Below are 23,293 nucleotides of genomic sequence, written 5' to 3' on the forward strand. Positions count from 1 at the left end.
CATCTGTTAAGTATTTTAAGTTTTACTGAAGAAAAAGCAAAAGGGCCAATGTAAACATTCAAAACTGAAACAAAATTTTATGATGATGATATCTAACTTAAAAAATCTCAAGCCCTTGTAAATTATTTCCTGCTTTGCCAGTATACCTAAATATATGAAGTGAGGAATGGATCTTCTTTATGAGACTTGAAAGACTACATGTAATGTTGTGTTTAAGAAATATTAATAGAATTAAGCTTGCAAAATTATGCTTCTTCAGTTTTAGTATTAGCTGTTCCCGGTGATTTGAAATAAAATGCTAATTCATCATTTTGTGAAATTTATTTTGCTCCTTTTACATAATGAACAAATGAAGAGATGTAAACACATGTAGCTGCTTATTAGACAGACTGATATTTGACCATGTTGCATGCATTCATTTTAAAAGATATACCAAATGGACATAGAAATTATGGACCAACCTCCTGCTCAGGTACCCACACTAATTGTAATGTAGTGACTCAAGGATTAGTGTTCCACATGGGTAAAGTGACAAAAACATAGATTTAAAAGACAATTACATTGTTAAATTTACCCTGGAAATCATCATTCTTTTTCCAGAATACCATGACAGATTCTACAATCCTCTTGGAGGATGTACAGAAGATGAAAGACAAGGGAGAAATAGCACAGGCGTATATTGGACTGAAGGAAACAAACAGGTACAAGTTCTCTTTATTTAATCTACAATCAGTTGGGGTCTGCTGTGACATGCTGCGTGTATCATATTCAGTAAGTTGCATTCATCTAAGTCTAGATACTTAGAGAACACTTGTAGTTCGACTTATAACTTGATTTGATTAGTAAAATTGCTGTACGCAATATTTGAAAGGATTACGAAACAGTGAGGAAACGCAAAATCAAGCTTCCTGGATTTACATCTTCTTAGCCTTTAATTGCTGTTGCTCAAACTGGGTGCCATTCCCCATGCTGCTTTCTTACTTTTTGTCCAGTAGTTGTCACAATAGTCCGTCATAATACATTTATTGTAACAGCATAAAATGCTATAACCAGTCAAGCTAACACAGAGAACTGAATTTCGTCATTAAGAAGAAATACGTATAAACAAGAGAAGTAACTTGCAAAGTTGTTTTAGAGCACTGTTTGTTTCTCATTTATAGTAACTGTAATTTAGTGTGTAATGTCCTTAACATGTCATCTCATCACCATCACGTGTCTCTCTTGTATTTTTTTAAAAACTTTCCTTGAAAGGCAATCTCCCCAGGACTATCATATGCTGAATGAGGACGGAGAACTTTGGCTGGTTTATGAAGGGTTAAAACAAGCCAACAGGTTACCAGACTTCTCAGAATTATTTTTTCTTCATTTACATCTTCTTTTCTAGCTAACTGTGCCCCTTGCTATGGGTTTGCTTCAGCTACAGTATTTCTATTGCTTTAACAGTTAGAAAAAAATTTGTCACAAATTTTACTAATTAAAGTTTCCTCAAACTTAGTTTCCAAACCTTTCTATTTGTCCAGTTTTATCATGTTAAAAGTTAAGATGATGGCAACAACTAATACGTCATTCATAAAAATACTTGCACAAAAATAGAGTGTAAAATACCAGAAGCTCCACAACTGGAAAAGTTTTGTAGCTGTGTATTTTTTGCCTGCCTTGACGTCAGGTATCAAAATTAATGTTCCTTACAGTTTTTCAGCCTGAAGAAGTAGAATCATTTTAGTAATAAAACTATTGTTTGAGTAGCTTCAGCGTACTCTTTAACTTTCAAATAGTTCTGGGTCTTACTCTCCTTGTTGCAACTCAAGTTCAGTAAGTTGGACATTCTTCTCCCATGTCTCTCCGTACCAGATTCAAATGTAAGATGCAAAATACCCAACAAACAGAAGTAATCTTTGGTTCGTCGTGATGCTATTCAAGCCTTGGCACAATCGCTGCAGCCTCTGCAGAGACCGTGCTGGTTGTGTCACGGGCGAGAGTCGCCTGATCAGGACACACAGTTCTGGGTCCATGTCCTGCGTGTGTCCCAGGCTTCTGAAATGGTTCCTAGTCCTGCACTGGCAACTAATTCCGTAGACCAGCAGTGCTGTTCTTCAATATACACATTTGGTAGTGGTACCTTACAGAAGGAGGTATTTTGCAATGAATGCTACTAACTAAAGTCTCTCCTTTTCTTGTACTAACAAATTCTACACCTAATGTTGTTTCGTAAGCCCTGGGAGATCTAACTTAGAGCAAGTGTTTTGCAGCGCAGGGTGTGAGAGTGTTTGCTCTGTGCCTCTTGTTTCTTGTCCTTGCGCTGTAGAAACAAGAAGCTTTGTATTAAATGGAGGAGCAATGCAGGTAAATGACTATTTGCCCTTGCATGCTTGAGCAGTCTACTTACTAATAAATGTGTCTGCCCTATGCATATTTAAACCCTGAAAGATTGTCTAATTGCACACTAGCAGTCACTAGTAATGCCCTTTCCTGTGTGTGTGGATGGACCAGCTGGTGAGTCAGAGCCCTTGGGCAGCGCCTCGCAAGCAGGAGGAGATCCCCACAGCACTGCTGGGCGGGAGGCTGGGACCTCTTATCCCCATTTCACATGGGAAGAATTTGAGACATGATGTGCCCAAGGGAAAGAGCGAGTCAGTGGTGAGGATAAAATAGAGCTCCCGGATCCCAGTCCTGAGTTTGGTTCTGTTGTTAACCTTCACCGCACTAATGACAACCCTCTGCAGAATGTTGTTTTTAATATAAAAATAAAGATTATTTATGTGCCTCTGCAATTGAATGGTTTCTGACTGAAGAGAGTTAACTCTGGAAAGATTCTCCTTTTTTAATATTGCGCAGTCTTAGTTTAAGTGAACACACTGTCTTCTTCATCTTACACTGTTTGGTTTGATTTGATTAGAGGTAAAACCTCTTTAAAGCCCCTTTAAAAAGCAGTGACAATCTGTGGAGACTTAGCAGTACATTTCTTGCCACATGTTCTCGGTGGCGTCATACACTGTATGTGTTCAATCACAAAGGAAATGCGAAGCAGTGTCACAATTAATTTCTCTCCAGTTTTTGATCATGTAAGCTTAATTTAATTAGAAGGCATACTGAAGGGTTTAAAGAGTTCTCTGCCTTTTTCATTTTCCTTTGCAAGCCATGGCTAATTGTTCCTGAGCAGCAGCTAAAGCTTTACACTCCCTCTGAGAATTGAGGATGGAACTTTCCAAGTGTGTTCACGCAACTGTTGCTCAACCTCTTTAGGCTGCTGGAGTCTCAGCTTCAGTCACAGAAGAAGAGCCACGAGAATGAACTGGAACTGCTGCGAGGTGAGATCCAAGGTCTGAAGGAAGAAAACAATCGCCAGCAGCAGCTCCTGGCCCAGAACCTGCAGCTGCCTCCCGAGGCCCGCATCGAAGCCAGTCTCCAGCATGAGATCACCCGGCTGACTAATGAGAACCTGGTAAGGGAAATGATGCTGCAGGAGCAGCCCGGGGAACTTAGAGACTTGCTACACCTGCAGGTTCTTATCAGTTTTCAGATGGCAGCCTCCTGCAAAAATTTGCATGAATGCACTTGCTTTTTGTAGGTAACCCAGTGGGAGAGGTTTGTGATTGCTGATGAAGCAGTAAAATTTCAGGGAGTTTGTTTGAAGCTTGTGGTATGGAGAAAGCTCGTGGATCCCAGCTTCCACGTGATGAGTTTAATCATTGTTAAATAGAATGATTGATATCCAGCGAACTCATAAAAAATATTAGTGCCAAGTACTGGTGTTTTGTCTGAAATATATTAGTTTATTTATTTTGTTGAAAAACTCTCATGTAGTTCTTCAATTATTTGATGTCACTTTTCCACTGTGTTTTGAGCTCCAGCTATTCAGTATGTTCTGAAGAAAGAAATCGTTCCAGAAAAAGAAACCCGGTTAGAAGTCACTTAGTTAATAACTGGTATTCCTTGTTTACTGCACGACATTTTGTATGAAGGAAAGATCAGGTGAAACTCCTAACCTTTCCCTGCAAAGGAGTATGTTCATCATGTGCAGGCTTGTTCCATTCTCAGAGAAGTTTCCAAAGAGTCCCGTGTTGGAATATCATTGGCTTATTGCTGTTTATTGGTATGGGGAACCATGCTACTTCAGGAAGAAAAATCCTAGCTTTGAGTGTCATTGCTTCCTCTAAACAAGCCAAGGTTTAGTCTTTCTTGCTTATGTATGATACAGAAGTTATCATGTCGGGCTCTCGTCTTAGTACCAAAGATTTTGAGGAAGGCATCAGTTAATTCAGTGAATAGATCTTGAAAACTGATCCAAAGTATGTTAAGTTTCCCTCAGCAGCAGGTGTCTCCCACTGTCAAAGGTAAATGGCAAACGTTTCCATCTCTGGCAGCTCCCTCCTGCTGCTTAGTCATCTGTTATGATTTTTAGCCTTTTTTCCCCCAAGAGACCTACTCATCACATTCCGTGTTCCCAAGACAACACACAGTCGTTTAATTATATCCCAGAGGAGCTCTTTTTATTTTCAAATACAGTAAATGTAATTTTACTTGTTAAATATAGACTCATTCGTTAGGATTTCACTTCTGATGTTTGAGCATTGCAAGTCCACTTCAAGTCAGCAATATGCTTCTTTTCCACTCCTAGCCCTAGAGTAGAAATAATTTAGAGGCTTTCCAAACCTGATATTAGAATTGCAGTATTCACTGCAATCCCATCTTGATTAGCATAAGAAAATGGCCTGTCCAGGTTCTCACAAAGGTTATATTCCAGGCTTTCACAGTGCTAGTACTGCCCGTTTCTGAAAGAGCTGACTGTTCTGCAACTCATCTACATCAGCTTCTCTCTGGGAGAGGCTGCAGTGAGCACCACACCTAAGGATTAGACGGCCTAAAAATTAGAGATTCTTGGTCTTGTTTTAATCTGATTTCATGTATATAGCGCTTACTGAAATATCAGTGTCTCAAAGGCAGGGGAAAAACTATCCTGTACCTATTTTTACAGTTTTATGAGGAGTTGTATGCAGATGATCCCAAGAAGTATCAATCGTACCGGATTTCACTTTACAAACGGATGCTTGTATGTAGATGATGTGAATCCTGTTTCTCTGTTGTTTCGCTCGCTGTTTCTGGAGCACTAATTCAAAAGCAGGCTGCCTCCCTTTCTCCCTTTCAAAGGAAATCCCCTGCAGAGAGCTTCACGATGCCAATTACTTCCCTCACTGCTTTTTTTGTTAGTCTTAGTGTCCTCTGTGTAATCTGCGTCTCTTTTTGATGCACAGTTTTGTTACTAATACAAGTCTTGCACTGTGACTGAAGCAGTTTCTGTTTGAATACTACTTAATACTGCCCTGAAAAAGAGTTACATGATGCAAAATATGCTAAATTTTCAGAACAACTCTTTGCTTTCAAACTTTGATACGTTTAAATTCAGTTCAGCAAAGTAGAGGTCTGATCATACAGGTAACTTCTGAAGGTGAACGAACGATGCCTGCAGTTGTGAGCAGCCCAGTCTTAGCCTGAATTTCTTCATAGATCTCTTTGCAGTGCTGACATCGGGTATGAATAAATCTATCAGAATCAAAATACGTAACCTTTTAAGATTTTTCAAAAATATGCAGTCTGAAGGATAATGTTGGAAATAATACTGTATTTCCATAATAATTAAAGATAACAAATTGAGATAGCACCATATACAATCTTGAAAGAATATAATTTATGAGATTCCAAATCTTAATGAGATGTGAAATGTGTTCAGTTTGTTTAGAGGGACCATAGAAAGAACTTTTTTCCTCCTCATGTATTTGTTGTTCAGAAATCATATCCCTTTACTGATATTTTCAAAACAGTTCGTTGGACTCACATGTGGTGGGGTTTTTTAATTAATTTCAGTGGAAATTATGATATCTGATGATAAGCATATTCTGTTGTTAATGGGATTTCTCTTGTAATATTGAACACTACTTTTAGTATGAAGCATGGCCTTGATTCTGTTCTTTCAGCAGGCCTAATATCTTACTGCTCCAGTATATTCTGTTAGGTTGTGAACTCTTTATTACATGATGAAGAGCAATTTTATGCTTAATTCAAATTTGTCACCAATGCTGCACTAATATTTTTCAGTACTTTTAGGAACAGTGTAGTTTCCCGGATGATACTTTTGATGTAGGGAGCTCATGGTCCCGTGTGTTCTTATCAGTGCCGTGAAGAGTTGCGCTTACAAAAGAGCATTTTTCTTTTAAGCCACTTTTCAAACCCTTAACCTGGAACAGCTTTCAGATTTTTTAAGCTTTAGGTTTTGCCTCCTTTAGAAAGAATGCCCCTTTTTAAAGTATATGATTATTTAATGAATACACTACCATAGGTCACAGATTTCTGAGGAGTGCTCCTTTGAAAGAAAAATGCAACTTTCTTGCAAGAGTAGGAGTTTTAGGTGCTAGGTGTTATTCAGGTACAGAACAAAAAGGTTTAAGACCGCAGTTTCAGTCTAAGGAAATGTGATGACAGCAAGTGACAGGGAGATGGCAGAGAATTAAAAGCAATGTTACATCTTTGGTTGATGATTTTGGTAAATCTGAGTGCAAGTTATGGTCTTTCTGCAGATCTCTCTCTTGTAGCCTTCTCAGAATGATAGGTCTGAATAACGAGTCAGTTGTGAAGGCATGAATAAATGATGCATAAATACAGGCTAGCTGTTAAATAACAACAAAAATTATTTCTGTGAGGCATTTGGAAGAGCAGAGAGGAAGCATTAGGGAGATGTGTTTGCAGCAAAATATCTTGTGCCGTAAGAGCTGACCTAGTTCTGAGAGTCTCCAGAATGTACCTGCCTAAGAGCTTTGCCTTTGTCATGCTGCACGTAACTTAATAATATTTGTGATTTTTGGCTTATGTTATAGGCAGCATACCAGCTTGCAAACCTCAGCCAGAGGATGGCACCACTGTTCAGCTTTCCTCACCGTCTTGTAATTCTAACAGCACTGATTTTTGTCTTTGTCACATATTATGGCACTTTCTCATATCTTAATCTTTTCCTCATTTTAATTTACAGGATTTAATGGAGCAGCTTGAAAAGCAAGACAAAACTGTTCGCAAGTTAAAGAAACAGTTGAAAGTATTTGCTAAGAAGATTGGTGAACTTGAAGGTACTCATATTTTGAGAGGAAGAGAAAGATTTTGGTTTACTTTTTGTGATCCTGTTGTCATCATATCCATCTGTCTCAGTGGTCGGGAGGGCATTAGCCTCTGTTAACTAATTCCAGAAGCAGGAGATGCACTCAGTGCTCTCTGTGTTCCTTTATAAACCTTTAGAATATTTGTCATATTTCGAAGCAATGAGTGGAAGGAGATTGATGTTTCTCTGAAGGCAGAAGCCATTGAAACGTAACGAAATGTTACGTGGCCTATTTCTGTACTCAGAGACAGTAGCTGTTTTTGTAAAGACAAAAGCAATACTAAATATGAAGCAGGCAGAAATAATTCATCCGGTTTTCCTTTGTGAATTTCTGTATCACTGGAGCTGAGAATGCTGAGACTGTCTTTCTCTGCTTGAGGTTTCCTTTCGTAGCTGGTAGCCAACTTGGATATGAGAATGTTGAGATACGGACTAAGCTAATTTTATTTTTATGAGCATCAGAGTGAGTTGCCTTAGGATCTTGGACTTGTGAGACTGAGAACTTATTATACCTCTACATAAGTAGTGTCATTTTAATTGCTAAAAGCAATTAATGATGTTATAAAGTTGAAGTATTAATTTGTTTTTAAATAGTCCTGCTCCTAATCTTTCAGAAGTTTTTTATGGTCATCCGCTTCCTCCAGAAACAAGCTCACTGCCTGATGAGTTGTTATATTGACTACTCAGACTGAAATTAGTGACAGTCTTCAGTGCTTCAGTGTTTGAAAAGAACTGTGATACCAAGTTAAACCTGGATTAACAAAAGCATATTATCCTCTAGCCTAGTGGCAGCTCTCCTCAAGCTCCAGTTTGGATTTCTGCATTTTCTGTCCCATTTGACAGGAGCACACATTTAACACAATTAAAAGATGTGCAATAGCTTGCAGACATTGCATGCAGCCAGGAGGGTTGCGTGGAGAAGGTGTAGCTTTCATGGGGTGAAGCCAAGTTTTGCTTTTCAAAAACAAACGTGCAGCCTAATCAAGTGGAGTGTGGGTGTTGAATGTGATACCGTGAGGCACTATGTGCAACAAGGTGGATATTTCATATATCCTTTTGAAAGGTTACTCAAGTTCAGGTTGTTTTTAAAAAGTCTTTCCGTATTGTTTGGTTGCTACTGTGGACAAGATCACAGTAGTATTCGTACAAAATATGGAGTGGGAGAATATTTCTGAAAATATAGTTTAGGCTGTGTTTATTACCTGGTTAACTCAGAAGGGTGTAGCAGGTCTGGCTGGGTTGGAGTTAACTTTCTCCAGAGCAGCCTGTATGATTTGGATTTGTGGCTAAAACAGCTTTGGTAACACACTGGTGTTGTGGCAGATGCTGACCAGAGCTTGCACAGTGCCAAGGCTTTCTCTTTTTTCCCACTCTACCCCGTCTGTGAGTAAACCAGGGGGGTAGGAAAGCACACAGCCGACCCGAGCTGCCACAGGGACATTCCGTGTTCCGTACACCCAACGTCGGGAGCCAGGAGAGGGGTTTTGCACACAAGGTGGCTGTGGTTTGGAGGCTGGCTGGACCTTGGTCCCCTGGGGCAGGGACACACATGAGTGGTTACCTTAGCTTTGCTTTCCCCCACTCTCTTTCCTTCACCTACTAAACTGTCTTTATCTCAACCCACAATTTTTCTCACTTTTGCTCTTAATATTCTCTCCCCTGTCCTGGTGGGGGGAGCGGAGTCAGTGTGGGTGTGTGGGTGCTCACCTGCTGGTCAAGGTGAACCTACCACGATAGGTAACAAACATCAAGCTTGAAAAATACTGGCATTTTGCTGAACAATTAGCAGTGACCCTTGCAGTATTAATTTGGGATTAAGTGATTAACAGCTATCACTTCGCCTTTGTGCTTTTTTATGATAAAATCCAGGAAATCAGCAGTAAGTCTGTATTAGTGGATGCCATTCACACACTTCCACTCTTCAAAGGAAGAATGCCACTCCAAGATACACATCTCAACAATCTGTCTTTTTGTTTAATGGGAGTTTTGTTGCTAAGTGTTACCCTGAACCAAATGAAAACATTTCTTAGTTGTGTATGCTGGAGATCTTCCTTAGGAATTTCATAGTTACCTCTGATGTGCATTGGTTTTACTGGAAGATATATATAATTTATTTTCATTTCCCCTCTGAAGTGGGCCAGATGGAGAACATATCACCTGGACAAATCATCGACGAACCTATTCGTCCAGTTAACATTCCACGGAAAGAAAAGGACTTCCAAGGGATGTTAGAATATAAGAAGGAGGATGAACAAAAACTTGTCAAGAATCTTATTTTAGGTAAGCGTCTTTCTCGTTTGCAGCCTCCTCCGCTCGTACACACTCTGAAAAATGCATGGTAACAACACAGAATTTGCATTATGAAATGAATAGCTTATTTTGGTTTTGACAGTGCTCTATTTATCTAAAATTCCTAAATGACTATTGTAATCTAAACAACCTTCCTGACAGTACATACTAATGTGTCTGCGTATTTTTTAGCAGGCAATTATGTTTTGTTCTGTTCTGATATTTTACCAAGAAAGTGGCTCTTCTTAGTTTTACTCTTAGTTTTCACTGGCCCCATATAGGTATGTATGTACAATTAACTCAGGAGGTTGCGATTACGACATATAACACCTTTCAGTGGCTTAACAAAACAATGTGTGTTTGTTTTTCCCAAGAGCTGAAACCACGCGGAGTAGCCGTCAACCTCATTCCAGGACTACCAGCATATATTTTGTTCATGTGTGTGCGCCACGCGGATTACCTTAATGATGACCAAAAAGTGCGGTCATTGTTGACTTCCACTATCAATGGCATCAAGAAAGTGTTGAAGGTTGGTTAGTCTGCTTGGTTTAGGAAAACATTAATTTAAAAATCGCTTTTGATTTTATGTTAGAGGAGCAAGGAAAAGATTTTCACTGAGTTGGCTCTGGATTTCTGATCAGTAAAGTCCTCCCACCAAAGTTACAAAATGTTGTTAACAAGCAGCAAATTAGAGTGATACCGTTTTATCCACATAATACCACAGATGGTTTGAATTAGTGGAAAAAGAACTACCTTCTTTTTACTTTGAATGGACTTCCTCTTCTGAAGCTGTGCCTGTAAAGCTTTGGATGGAATCGAAGTTTGCAGAGTCTTTGTAATCCAGAATACTTAATTAAAATGTTCCATTCACAGTTTTGGTTCACAGATTTCCTCATTTGCTTCACCTACAGATTACCCTGATGAAAATATGTTAATGCCTAAAGCCTTTGCAGTGAGTTGGCTAGGAGAGTTTACTCCAGGGCTATCTTGAAAGCAATATTAAGACATAAATATGATTTATGCTTCCTGGAGTTTTATAGTTTTTAAATAAAGCAGATGTGCTCACAGCCCAAACACTTAATCAAACTACATGGTTTGCAAAAATGTTTAGTAAACAATCCTGTATGAGCTTAGATAATTGTAGAAACTTTTGGACATATTTAAGTGAATGGAATGCATGATACACAGCTCTAGAAATGTTCATTCCTCAGCGTATAGTAGATGCCATGTTCTTTGACAAAGAGAGCTTTTTGGTTTGTTTGTTTTCCACATCAGACTGCCAAAATGGCTATGATGAAAGTGACAGTGATGCAGACGGAATTGTTCTCTGCTCCTCCTGCTGGCTCTGCATCATTCCCATCCTCCGTGTTGGGCTCTTTACAAGAGTCGCGTGCCACAGAATGAGTGTTTTGGGAATAGCATCGCATTGCCCTGTGATTTCTGCACAGAGCATTAGATGGGTCTGTAAGACACAGGAAGATTGTGTCTGTGGAGGAAATCACATTTTGAAAGTTTTTGAAAAACAGTACAGAAATCAGGGAGGATGTTTAATGGTATTTTGGCAAAAACCTTGCTTTTCTAAGCTATTACTGAAACACACAAAGTTTTGCAAAACATCACGATATGAGTAGCTACAGGAAAGTAGATTTTAAGTGTTTAATTGTTTATCTAACATTTTATTATTTATTCCTCCTATTAATCCTTATTGAAATGTGTTTGTTTTTAATCTTTAGAAAAGAGGTGATGACTTTGAAACAGTGTCCTTCTGGCTGTCTAACACCTGCCGATTTTTGCACTGTTTGAAGCAATATAGTGGAGAAGAGGTAAGCAGTGCTGCTACTCTGGTTTCTTCTGCTCTACAATACTATTGTGAGCACTACTAGTGAAGAAATTCCTGTAATATCTCAAAATCTAGTCAAAGTCTCTTTGTGTAATATTTTTGTATTCCACTGAAGCATTTGTTTCTGTTATTTTGTGAATTCAGGGGTTTATGAAGCATAATACACCTCGTCAAAATGAACACTGCCTCACTAATTTTGATTTAGCTGAATACCGACAAGTACTGAGTGACTTGGCTATTCAGATCTACCAACAACTTGTGCGAGTGTTGGAAAACATTCTGCAACCAATGATTGGTAAGGCAAAGTTGAATTCTTAAACTTCACACTATAGTACCAAAAGGAAAATTGTGATGGTGGTGATATACTATATCTTGTATTTCTTCCTAATCAGTAGAATTTCTTTAATAGTATTATATATATATAAATAGTATTTATTATATATATAATAGTATAATATAATATATAATAGTATAATATAATTTAAATAGTATATATAGTAGTATATATGTAATAGTATATATATAATTTAATGTGGTATTCTGGTTGTAGATGACAAGGACTACACTGGACAGGTTGGATTAGAGGAAAAACTAAACTATGGCTGTTCTTCTGGCAGTGACAGAATAAATCAATATACCTCATGCATGCTTGTCATAAATCATGCGTTTACAGGAAGAAATTGTTAGGACAGTCTGATATTTGTTGCCCTGTCTGTTGGGAAGTATCCCATGGGAAAATCAGACTTTAATTACATGAGAACTCGTAATTAAAATGAATATGGAGAAAAATGGTTGTTATTATGGACAACAATTAGCACTGAAGTATCTAGCAGTAATGCAGCTTGCATTCAGAGATTTTTTTTTCATTAAAAGTACTTTTCATTTTTCTCATCAGACAGTGTTCTCACAGAAATTTTTATTATGCTTTCCAATCACACCATTTAGAAGAGTGGAACAGCTCTTGGTTTGCTGACTCTGCTGCTCGTATGACCATGGGAGGAAAAAAGTATTTTGTTGAGCTAGAGTTAGACCTTCCTTTGAAACACACATGCTGGAATCTTTATAAAAACCCTGTAAGCATAGATTTTGTAGAACTTAGTGGGACACAGAATTGCTGGAAATCTTGGCAAGGCGTGGCAAGCAGAGAGCTCAGCCTGCTCTTTCTGTGTAAATACTGGGTTTTGCTGTCTTACACAATATGCTTGCATATTGGCAATTTTCAGTCATTATAATAATGTTGTCAATCAACTGCAGTTTCAGGAATGCTGGAGCATGAGACCATCCAGGGTGTCTCAGGGGTGAAGCCAACAGGGCTGCGGAAGAGAACATCCAGCATTGCTGATGAAGGAACCTACACTTTAGACTCCATTATTCGGCAGCTGAACTCTTTCCATTCAGTGATGTGTCAGCACGGAATGGATCCAGAGCTCATCAAACAGGTTGTCAAGCAGATGTTCTACATCATTGGGGCCATAACGCTTAATAATCTTCTCCTGCGCAAGGATATGTGCTCATGGAGCAAAGGAATGCAGATAAGGTGGGAGAGCTCATGTTATACTTTTCTTGAATGTGCTGTTGGAAATCTTAGTGAATTCTTGACACTGCTGAACATCATTTTAATGGAATAGCAGATACATTTTGAATATCTATTTTTCCGCACATGAACAGTTGCACGTGCTGTTAAACTGATTTTTTGAGGGTCAGTTAAACAGAGCTTGATTAACTTAGGACAAAGCCTACCTGGCTTTCAAGGAAATGTGGTAGAAGCAAACCAAAAGTATTTTAATCAAATAAGAATCAGAACTGTAGGTGACATGTTGATAGTTGCTTTCTTGGCTTTTAGAGAGGAATAGCAAACATGCCTGCTGTGTTCCGTGTACTCTGGTGGCTCAGTGGATCCCTGCTTTGTTCATTCACGCTGCGGTTTGCTGCATCCTGCGGTAAAGCCATCTATTCTATTCTGTTCCTGCAGCTGGCAGCGGTTGTCCAATGCATTCTACTGGCCTATGCCAGGAAATTTAGCTGAGGCATTGCAGTCCCTCCAGTAACCTTGACAAGCCTCACTGCACATTTGCATGGGCAAAATCTCATTTGCCTTTTTATACTTGTCATATTCCTGTAATTAATAGGAACAGAGACACATAGGAAAAGCTAGTTAACAAAAGTCCTTGGCCACAGTTTCTAAATGTTTTGAAACTCAAAATTTCTTGCCTTAATCAGAAGGAAACAGTATGAAGAGAAAATTACAAGAGATGACAAGTGTGAAGGAAAAACACGTAAGGACAAGGAAGAAACGCTAGGAAAGAGAAATTGCACATGCTTTTGATTTAGCCATAATCAAGCATTAAATGTCTTCATACTCTTACCTCTTTGTACAGATACAATGTGAGTCAACTGGAAGAATGGCTACGTGATAAAAATTTAATGAATAGTGGAGCTAAAGAAACACTGGAACCACTCATCCAGGCTGCACAGTTGTTGCAAGTAAAGAAGAAAACGGATGAAGATGCAGAAGCCATTTGTTCAATGTGCAATGCACTCACCACTGCCCAGGTAAGCAAACTCTTGTCTGCTCTGCTCTCGCTCTGCACAGTTCTCTGTTCTGCTGGGGTTTTCCATGCCTGCTTGCACTGCTGTCCCACGTGGATCAAAGATTTCTTACTTCCTTTTGCATTAGTACAATTAAAACAGATTAAGTTAGGTAAAAAAGTGAAGTCATAAGACTGTCTTGAATGGAAGCTCCAGGCTGTCATCATTACAGTGTCAAAATTAGGAAGATAAATATAGCGTGTTTCCAGGGGGCATAGGAACACCATCATCTGATTTCTCCATAGTTTGATATTTTCCACACACGTAGAATTTTAGAGTTTCTACCTCCAAAGAACATATGTTCTGAGGGAGGCAGTCATTTAACATAGCATTAAGCAGATGACAGAATTCTATATGAATCAATAAAGGAAGAAATAATAAATACTTGTAAAGAATTTTCTTTTTAAAATACCTAAATTAAAAAGTATATTATTAGTGACCATGGATGCATCTGTTGATTTGTCAGTAAAATGAACTTAAGAATGGTTGTTCTTCTTCACAGATTGTAAAAGTTCTGAATTTGTATACTCCAGTTAATGAGTTTGAAGAGAGAGTCTTGGTATCATTTATACGTACGATACAGGTATGGCTTTGTTTTTTCATCAAAAATCATCTGACTATTTCTAAGAAACCCTCTGATGAGCTGAAACAGCTTGTGTCCTGAAATACATTCAGGAATCTGAAGTAAACTAGGCTGTTTAGCTACTGGTTTTTAGCTATGTTGAAAAGGCGATCTCAGCCTTAAGATTTTCAGCAATCACAATTTACTGCCTCCAGACTTACATGAAAAGGTTAGTTTCCCTGTCAGTATGTATGAGATTTTTGGAAGGTGAGATGTTTTTGTGCTTAAACATCTTTGTGGATGTAAACACATTTGTATGCCAACTTTTCAGGTGGCAACATTTATGTATCCAAATTTACTTTTGTCAGACCTGTGTCTGCATGAGAAGTTTCAACCACTTTGAAAACTGAGGCCTGCGTTCATTCCAAGGTTCTTTGTTTAGCCCTTCTAGTTTTATACATATTGATGAAAATGAAACATTTTGAAAACTTCAAAGAAAAGCAGCCAGTAGAGCAAAATAAAAGAAACAAAGATGATCTTTCTGGTCTTTTAGAAATCAAATTACACTACTAGCAGGATAAGGGAGATTAGGAAGGTAGGACTATAATTCCACTTACTGAAAAGATGCAGTTACCAGATAGTGTGCAAATTCTTCCTTTGCAGAGAATCTAAATATCTTCAGATTGCTTTGTAAGGGGAAGATATGCTGAACGGAAAATGACAATAGTAACTACAGTTTAATGGCACAGTTGTTGCAGATGTGTTGGGTCAGGTTAGCATAGAGCATATGTCTGTACACACGTGCATTTGTAAGCACAGATGCCTTTTTGCAAGACGATTGTTATCAATGAAGTGGCTAAATGCTAATGGAATCACTCTCTTCTCTTTGCAGATGCGCCTGAGAGACAGGAAGGACTCTCCTCAGTTGCTCATGGATGCTAAACACATCTTTCCTGTTACTTTTCCATTTAATCCATCCTCTCTAGCATTAGAAACCATTCAGATCCCAGCCAGCTTAGGCCTGGGCTTCATATCACGTGTCTGATCCCAGGGACGTACCATCAGTGTTAGATGGAGAATCACTTGCCTGATATCTGTACCCGTTAAAACATAGTGAGCCACTGAAAACACATTTTCTGAACAAACAGTCTATACATGCCGGGATCTGTAGTAACGTAGCTGGAAAACTACATAACAGCACCACAGACTGAAGGCTCAGAGAGAGACGTGCATTTGTGTTCAGTCATTGCATTCATGGGGACATCACTAATTCATACATTGCCAGAGTATGGAAATCAGGTGTGGACAAAAATTTTGTCTTCAGCTGTCTAGAGACATTTTTAGATCTTTAGTATCATATTTAAATAGTGTAAATTAAACTCCATATGTAATCTTCTCATAGGCAGGGACCAACAGGGACAGTCACAGTCCTGAGCATGGAAGACTTGAAAGTGTGGCATTTTGTAGTAGAATACACAGTCGCTTGGGAGCCTGATACATTTAATTTGTAAAAACTGGAATGGAGAAACACAAACTGGCAATATAAAAAAATGATTTCTTAAACCACTTTCTTATTTTTGTCGGTTTGACAGAAATACTAGTGGTAAGTCTCATAGCTCGCTATATGCTATAACCTAGGTGTTCATTTGTTAGTACTGTGGTTTAGGTTTACCAAGCATACTAAATCGCTGCTGCATATTGTGTTCTTTTAAATGTATGACAGTATCATACTAGGAACTAAAATAAGATACTTCATTTTTTGTTGTCAACCTTATTTACAGTCCAGTGCAGTTTGTTACTTTACCTGGATTTTTGCAAATGGTATCACATAACACCTGTAAAGGAAAATGGTAACTAAGCACAAGTAGCACACTGGAAATTACATGTTTAGTTATTTTTAAAAGTAGTTATCTAAAAATACAGAATCTTGAAGCAAATGGTCAGAAGTCAATAATAATTTTAGTATTTATTTAGATTTTGTAGTCTGTCTAATGTTCTTTGTTTGTAGACCCCAGAGATGAGTATAATCTCTTCTTTTGTTGCCACTTTAAAAAAAAAAAAAAAAAAAAATTCTTTCATACTGGAATTTGAAGAAGAACTTGAATGGAAAATTTCTGTAGTAGCTCAAGGCTCTCATTCTTTGAAAGGCTGACTAACAAGAATGTTAAGTAGGTTTTGACTATAATGCTGTCATTTGACTATGACTCGAGCTGATTTAATGGTTGGAGATCTAGACTGCATATTGAGAAACTGAGTTATTTTGGAAATTGCACATCTTATTGGAAACATTTTTCTGTCTCATGTATCTTAGATCTGCTATACAGAATTCACATTTCACAATGTGCAATGTAAGTGCAGAATCCCTTCTGAAGGTTCCAATTCTGAACTTCAAAACAGGTAGTTTGTGGTATATGGCTCAAATATACATGTAAAAAAAGCCACATACATTGCTCAGTTGCATTGTGCAATATTTTCTATGTATTATAATAATTAGTAACTTAGCATAACATTAATTTCTTTTAATATTGATAATTAATCTAGAGGTACACTAATAGTCTATTTGGTACTAATCTGTTTGCCTGCAAACTCACAGGAAAAGATTTGCTGTTAGGCAGACTGAAACATTTCGGTTGTTTTACGTGAGAGGTAGATGTACTGTTTGTATGGTTGCTAAGATCAATAGTAAAGACAACCCAGACTTTGTCAATATCATTTTAAGATGCTCCCGTCATCTTATTTTCAAATGCTTATGCCCCACATTATGTTTGATGGGTCACGCCAGTACTCGCAAAGCTGCATTGTGTAAATGTTTCGAATGATCTTCACTAAATGATTGAGATTGTTTTCCTCTGCATGGTATATACCAAACACTCTTTCGTCCAATGTTACTTGATTTCTGAAACTACAGCTACTGTTAAGTGGCTCCAAATAAGGTATAATGTAGTTTTCAGACTGTCAGGGGTACTGTACTTGTGAGAATGTAATGGGAAAGCCTTCACATTGGTAATGAGGTTAGGGTAGAAAATACGTGAGAACATGCTGACCTACAAAATTTTTCTCCTATTGAAAAACAAACAGTTGGCGTTACAGTATGTTCATACTGTAGATCAGGAAATATATCCACTACTTAAGCATTAGTGTATTAAAATGTATGCCTAAATGTATTTTTGTTTATTTTTTGAGTTGGTTTACCTGTAAAAAGCCTTATTGTATCTTGTTTCCTTAAAAAAATAGTGTTTAGTAATGTATAGGTATTATCCTTAAACTCAGTGGTTTGACTGGTATTACTTTTCTATCACATTAAAAGTATATGTTGCTTGACATGTTTTAAAGGAAAATATTTTTAAGTTGGTATAGATGTGTAACTGGTAATTCATCTAATACTTTACATGGCAGTATTTTACATGCACTTTTCAGAAGTAAAAATTTAGTGTCAGTGTATAATATATCGTTCACCTTAGGACTAATATCTCTTTAACCATGGAATATAATGCAGAATTATTTTAGCAACTTTTTTTTTTCCTTTGAATCATTGTTATGCTCTTTTAATGTGGACGTATCTTTTATATTTTAATTTATTACATATTGCTATGACAGATTTTATCGGATGCTGGAAAAATACCTGTCAATGACCCCTTAGAATTATATACAGTTATTCTATAGATTTTGCACAATAATTACCTCATTCAGTTTGGTGTATTTTTATTCCAGTGATAATTTTATTCTGATGTTTAGGACACAGTCTTGTATCCAAATTTTGAAAAATTGCTTCCCAGATTTCAATCTGGGATGGAATGTGGAAGTGCTTAAGTCTGTTAAATGCAGTTAATCTGTTCTGTCCATCCCAGGAAAAAAAATAGGATCAACTTCAATGTTGAAAAGTGGATTGATATCCAGTAACATTTGTTCCCAACTTGAAACACCAGCATTTGCAATTTGAAGGTCTGTATAATTTGTGATTTAAACTTAACACATTTCAAATACCGTACAAAAACTGAGTAAGCACTTGTTTTTTTTAAGATGCTGATACTTCATGTGATAGATAGAAGCCTTTAAACATAGGTTTTCACTCAATGCCACTACAGTACATAGATGAAAACCAAAACGTTGTCAGAATGACCTGAGCTCTGATCTGTTGTAGTGTCTGGCGTTGTACTTAGTAAATGTATGCATCAAAAACTGTAGCCTAATAGCTATCACTGGAAAATGTCCAAATAAAAAGACAACTGTAAGATTTGCTTTGGGTTGCGTTGGTTGGTTGTTCATCAGCTGCGCGCTGGCGGATTCCCCAGGTGTTGCCTGCCAAGGGCGCCGGTCTGAGGGTTGTATGAACGCACACCCAGGTACCGACAGCGTGCCGTCAACTGCTGCGCTTATGTGAAAATGCTTGGTTTGACATAACTCGCTTCTTGTAGGCTATTTTGTCACCAAACATTAGCTGTTACTGAAATAAGATCTGTACTGTGCTAAAACGTTGCGTTCTGTGCTGTGAAAGCTCCTCGGCGGTAGGCAGAGCATAGATCCACCTTCCCAAACCAGGTACTACGTTTATTCAGATCTTTCTCATAAAGGATATTTAAATATATCACCTATTAGTGCCCTAAGTTTAGTAAATGCATCCTGAGTTGTTTGTTTTCATCTCAGTTCGTCAGAGAAACTCCTTGGTGGACGCTGATTAATGTTTCTGTTGTTTTTTCCCTGTTGGGTCAGGACCGGCTCCCCTCGTGATCCCCTGGCAGCCAGAGTGGCCGTTATTGCTGATCCCGAGCGGTGTGTCCGAGATCTCCGCTGTGCCAGGGTCCCGTACGGGCTGTACCAGCGTGTGATAGCTGCGGCCACCGCTCATCCCCTCTGTCCCTCTGTCCCTGGCGTGCACGCTGCCCGCACAAGAAGCCCCGCGGGTGCGGCAGCGCTTTCCCCAGGTGCGGCGGGCGCCGGGGCGAGCGGAGCCTCCGCCGTGTCCTCGGCGGGGAACCGCCCGCTGCTCCGCGGGCAGGGCCGTGCCCGGGCGGGACGGGCCGCGGATCCGGGGCGGCGTCCGGGGGCGGTGCGGCGGCCACCTGCCCTGCGGACCCGCCGCACCGCGTCTGTCTCGGCGGGCGGCCCGGAGCGGCGGCGGCTCGGCCCCCATGGCGCTGGCCGAGCTCTACACCCAGGTGAGCGGGCGGGGAGCGGCCCGGGCGCACCGGAGCGCCACGGCCGGGGCGGCGCCTGCGGGGACGCGGGGGCGACGGCTCCCGGCCCGCGGAGGGGTGACGGCCGCCCGGTGCGGGGCACGGGGAGGCCGGGCTGGCAGTTTCTGTTCTCCCTGCGCCTGCAGCGGCCGGGAGCTGCTGGTGCGACCGACGGGGGTCGGTGGTTGGAGCCGGCGGAGGGAACGGCTGCCCGTGCGCCGGAGGCGTCACCTGTGGGACAGCCGAGCAAAGCACATCCGAGCGGCTCTAAGGTCCCACGACAGCATGGGAAAAGACTCATTTTTTGAGACTCCCGATTTTTTTAGGTGTCGGTCTCTGGCGTGCCGGCTGCCGATTAGGCAGTCGTGAAGTTTAACAGCACTTCCCTGGCCACTTAATCGCGAAGTGCTCGCTCTTAATTTGTGCAAATATTGAATACGTTTGGCAAATCTTGGCACTAAAAGATTGCTCATCCTCAATACGGCTGCTCTGGTTTTTGCACGTTTCCCACTTTGCCTGGAGTCGCCAGAGTATTGTGACGTGTAATTCGTTTGCTTAGCTTTAAATATCAAAAATAACACGCATATATTCCTAACTTACAAGCCTGTATCTCTTCTATCGCAAAAACAGCTGCCATAATGAGCTCCTGTTTAGTCTCGGGCTGCAGCACTGTTCATTCGTTGTGTTAGTACCGTGCTCTGAGCAGCTGAAAGAACAAACGGAGGTTTTGTAATCGGACTAACGTTGGGCAGGTGACGGGGAGGAAAGAGTGTGGGTGTAACTTGATACGTAAATGAGCCAACTCTCTTCTGTTTACTTGTAAGGCAGGGTTTGGAGAAACCGAGCTTTGGTAGGCTGGGTACATTTGCCAACGGAGGCTCCAGGAACTGCAGGGACCTTTTCTAGAGAATCAGTACTTTGATCACATGATTTTTCCTCCCTTTCTTGTCCGTGACCTTCTGCAGTTCACTTTCTTACATGGGAATGTGCTACGAGGCTATTTGGTGATGATATTCCTGACTCACGTGGAATAAGAGGAAATAAAGAATTCAGTTTGACAGCTGTGAATAGACAAGTATTTTTATAAGCTAGGAAATCAGCATAGTGTAGGAATGACACAAAAGTCAATTTATACTTAGATACACATGGAAAAATCAAAGTTAAAACTTATTTTATTTAGCCATGTCTTTCATTTGCCCATTTAACAGATATTTGTGAAGCCGGGTTTTTCTCCCTTTAGTCAAATAGCTGAAAACATTGTTATCATAGTGGTTTGGGGTTGTTTAGAAAAGGTCTTTGTGATTTTGGATATTGCGTGAAAAAAAAAGCCATCATACCAAAGGCATCAGCGAAGAGGTATCATGAAAGCAGCTGAGGTTTCAATTAGTGTTCATCACCTGACATACATGCCAGGTTGGCATATGGCGGATCAGAAAGGTCAATCTCCATACTTAGAAATACTGAAAATTCAACTGGAGAGGTCCCTGAGCAACCCAAGTTAACTTGCAGGACGTCCCTGCCAGAGTCCCTCTTACTCTAAATCGTTTGATGTAGGTCCTTGGGGGTTAGAGTTGAGAAAGCTGCTCTTGAAGGGCTGTGGAGTTTGTTGAGGCCTCTGTAGGCACCCACGGCTGGTGTGTTCAGTGGGGTTCTTGGAGCAGAGACCCTCATGTTCAGAGGATCTGCTGGAGCTTCCAGGGCTTCCTCCAAATTCAAGAGGAAAAAAGGGGTTTTTGTGCCAAAAACAACAGTAGGAACACCAAAATGAGAAGCCATGTGAGTCTCCAAGGTATCTGTGGGCATGCTAACACTTCATGAAATCCTTGAATGATTTTTCTAGTAAGCAGCTGCAGCAGTTCTCATGAGTTTATTTAAACACAGTTGGTTTAAACTGACCATGAATATAGCGAGGCCAGGGGAATTAAATGGAGGCTTCTGGCTCTCAAAACAGAAAAGGCTCTGGAACAAGACTATGCAGCAGGGTTGCCTGTGCAAATAGGGACTGGATGGTTCTGTGCTCTCTAGTGATACTTTGTCACAAATTAGAGGAGAGATGGCCCATTAGGAACTCAGTACTAGCATATAGTGATGATTTTCAGGCTTTTTTTTCTGACATCACTGTCCATCCTCCTGTCTTACATCCAAATATAGTCTTCGATGTTACCTCCATTGCAGTCTGAGATGCATGGTATATACGGTATGAAAAATATTTTGCACCAAGGTTTAAGGAAGATGGTGATATGTCAGAAATTATCTCAAACTGCAAATCTCTGAACAGAAGAGATTTCAGTGTTACTAAAACCAGCATCTATTAATGCATAGTTGATGCATTAGGGAGGCTTTTAGATATGCTGCTGCTTTATTAAACCCTGGCAGGATGAGGACACACTCCGCATCAGTGACAAAATTCCTGACTTACTGAGGTTGCAACCTGCATTATGTCTTTTTAAGGAATGCTGCTTCCTATCGCCTCTAGGATGTTTTTTATAGATTCCAGGGCAGAGCATTTAAAGATGTTGGGAATGCCTCAGCATAGGAGGCTAGATGGTTCAAACAGCATAATTTACATTCAAACATTTATGCTGTAGAAGGCTAGAGGTAATTCTGTTGGTTTTATTCTTCAAATGCCTGAAAGGAAATTTCAGTTCATCTGTTTCTATTGGAAGTAAGTGCTTTTAGGAAGGGTATTTTCTTCCTGAGGCAGAGCTAAAGGACCTTACTGGGACTGAGCTCAGCTAAGCCAGCTCATTGCCCGTAAAGAAGAAACCTGTCAGTAGTCTTTGAAGATGTTTGGAGGTTGCACTTCAGTCTCATTAGGAGAAAGGTAACTGTGCAGAGTCTTTCTTGTGTATATATCCATGGCCATGGCAAAATGTTTTCTGTGCTCAGTATCCTATATTTGAATTCAGTGAACCGATTGTCTAAATTCTGCTAAGTGAGATGCTTTTTCTGGTAGGTGCTCATTTGAGATTTCCTAGAAAACAGGGCTCTGCCATGAGTGTGTTTTATTCTCCTTGTTCAGTGCCAGAGGTTTTCAAGAGCCTGGCAATAGTCTGGCCCTTGTTCAGCATCCTGCACTCAGTTGTTCTGCAGACTTTACACTAAACAGGAGCAGAAAAAGCACATCTGAGATTTGTGTCTGCTCTCTCTCTTTTTTTTTTTTTTTTTTCCTTTCATGAAGAATAACTAAAACACAAGAATACAGCCTGCTGAAAGGGTCAGAGCTAATAATAATCCCTGAAAGCCCTGGCATCCGGTTCAGCTTTAAGGTTGCACTTGACGTTTGAAAACTCTTTTTTTTTATGGCTAGTCTGGTCTTATGATAATAGCTAAGCTAACTATTGTCGTCTTTTTCTGTTGTAGTACAATAGGGTTTGGATCCCTGATAATGAAGAAGTTTGGCAGTCTGCAGAAATCACCAAAAACTACAAAGCCGGAGACCGTTTTCTCCATGTGCAATTAGAAGATGGAACTGTAAGGAGAAAAGCCTTAATTATTGTGGGATTTGTGGGGATATGTTTATGTAGAAACATAGGACTCGCCACTACAGGATCTAAATGACTTGTCCACATTTTCTTTTATGCTAACCCTGCAGTGACCAGAATTCTATTATATTGAAATTTATACAGGAAACAGCTGTTACCTAAAAGTATGAAGAGTGCGATTCTGCTGTCTGTACCGCATTAGTGTAGAAC

General features: G+C 39.7%; 2 protein-coding genes across 2 annotated transcripts in view; both read left to right on the forward strand.

Annotated features, from left to right (window-relative positions):
- Positions 1–18,656, forward strand: part of MYO5A (myosin VA) — a 98,102-nt gene extending 79,446 nt beyond the window's left edge. The window contains exons 29-41 of the mRNA XM_065641408.1: positions 601–701; positions 1,252–1,332; positions 3,244–3,442; positions 4,976–5,050; positions 7,022–7,115; positions 9,278–9,424; positions 9,808–9,962; positions 11,167–11,256; positions 11,418–11,568; positions 12,528–12,810; positions 13,652–13,826; positions 14,365–14,445; positions 15,317–18,656. Coding sequence (XP_065497480.1) covers positions 601–701; positions 1,252–1,332; positions 3,244–3,442; positions 4,976–5,050; positions 7,022–7,115; positions 9,278–9,424; positions 9,808–9,962; positions 11,167–11,256; positions 11,418–11,568; positions 12,528–12,810; positions 13,652–13,826; positions 14,365–14,445; positions 15,317–15,469 — 1,785 coding nt within the window. The 3' untranslated portion in view covers positions 15,470–18,656. The remainder of the gene's footprint in view (positions 1–600; positions 702–1,251; positions 1,333–3,243; positions 3,443–4,975; positions 5,051–7,021; positions 7,116–9,277; positions 9,425–9,807; positions 9,963–11,166; positions 11,257–11,417; positions 11,569–12,527; positions 12,811–13,651; positions 13,827–14,364; positions 14,446–15,316) is intronic.
- Positions 18,657–19,503: 847 nt separating this feature from the next.
- The window catches only part of MYO5C (myosin VC), a 35,216-nt gene continuing 31,426 nt past the window's right edge, over positions 19,504–23,293 (forward strand). The window contains exons 1-2 of the mRNA XM_065641377.1: positions 19,504–19,580; positions 22,962–23,072. Of these exons, the coding sequence (XP_065497449.1) occupies positions 19,554–19,580; positions 22,962–23,072 (138 nt within the window). The 5' untranslated portion in view covers positions 19,504–19,553. The remainder of the gene's footprint in view (positions 19,581–22,961; positions 23,073–23,293) is intronic.

This window comes from Caloenas nicobarica, chromosome 10, assembly GCF_036013445.1.
Source record: "Caloenas nicobarica isolate bCalNic1 chromosome 10, bCalNic1.hap1, whole genome shotgun sequence".
Lineage (NCBI taxonomy): Eukaryota > Metazoa > Chordata > Aves > Columbiformes > Columbidae > Caloenas > Caloenas nicobarica.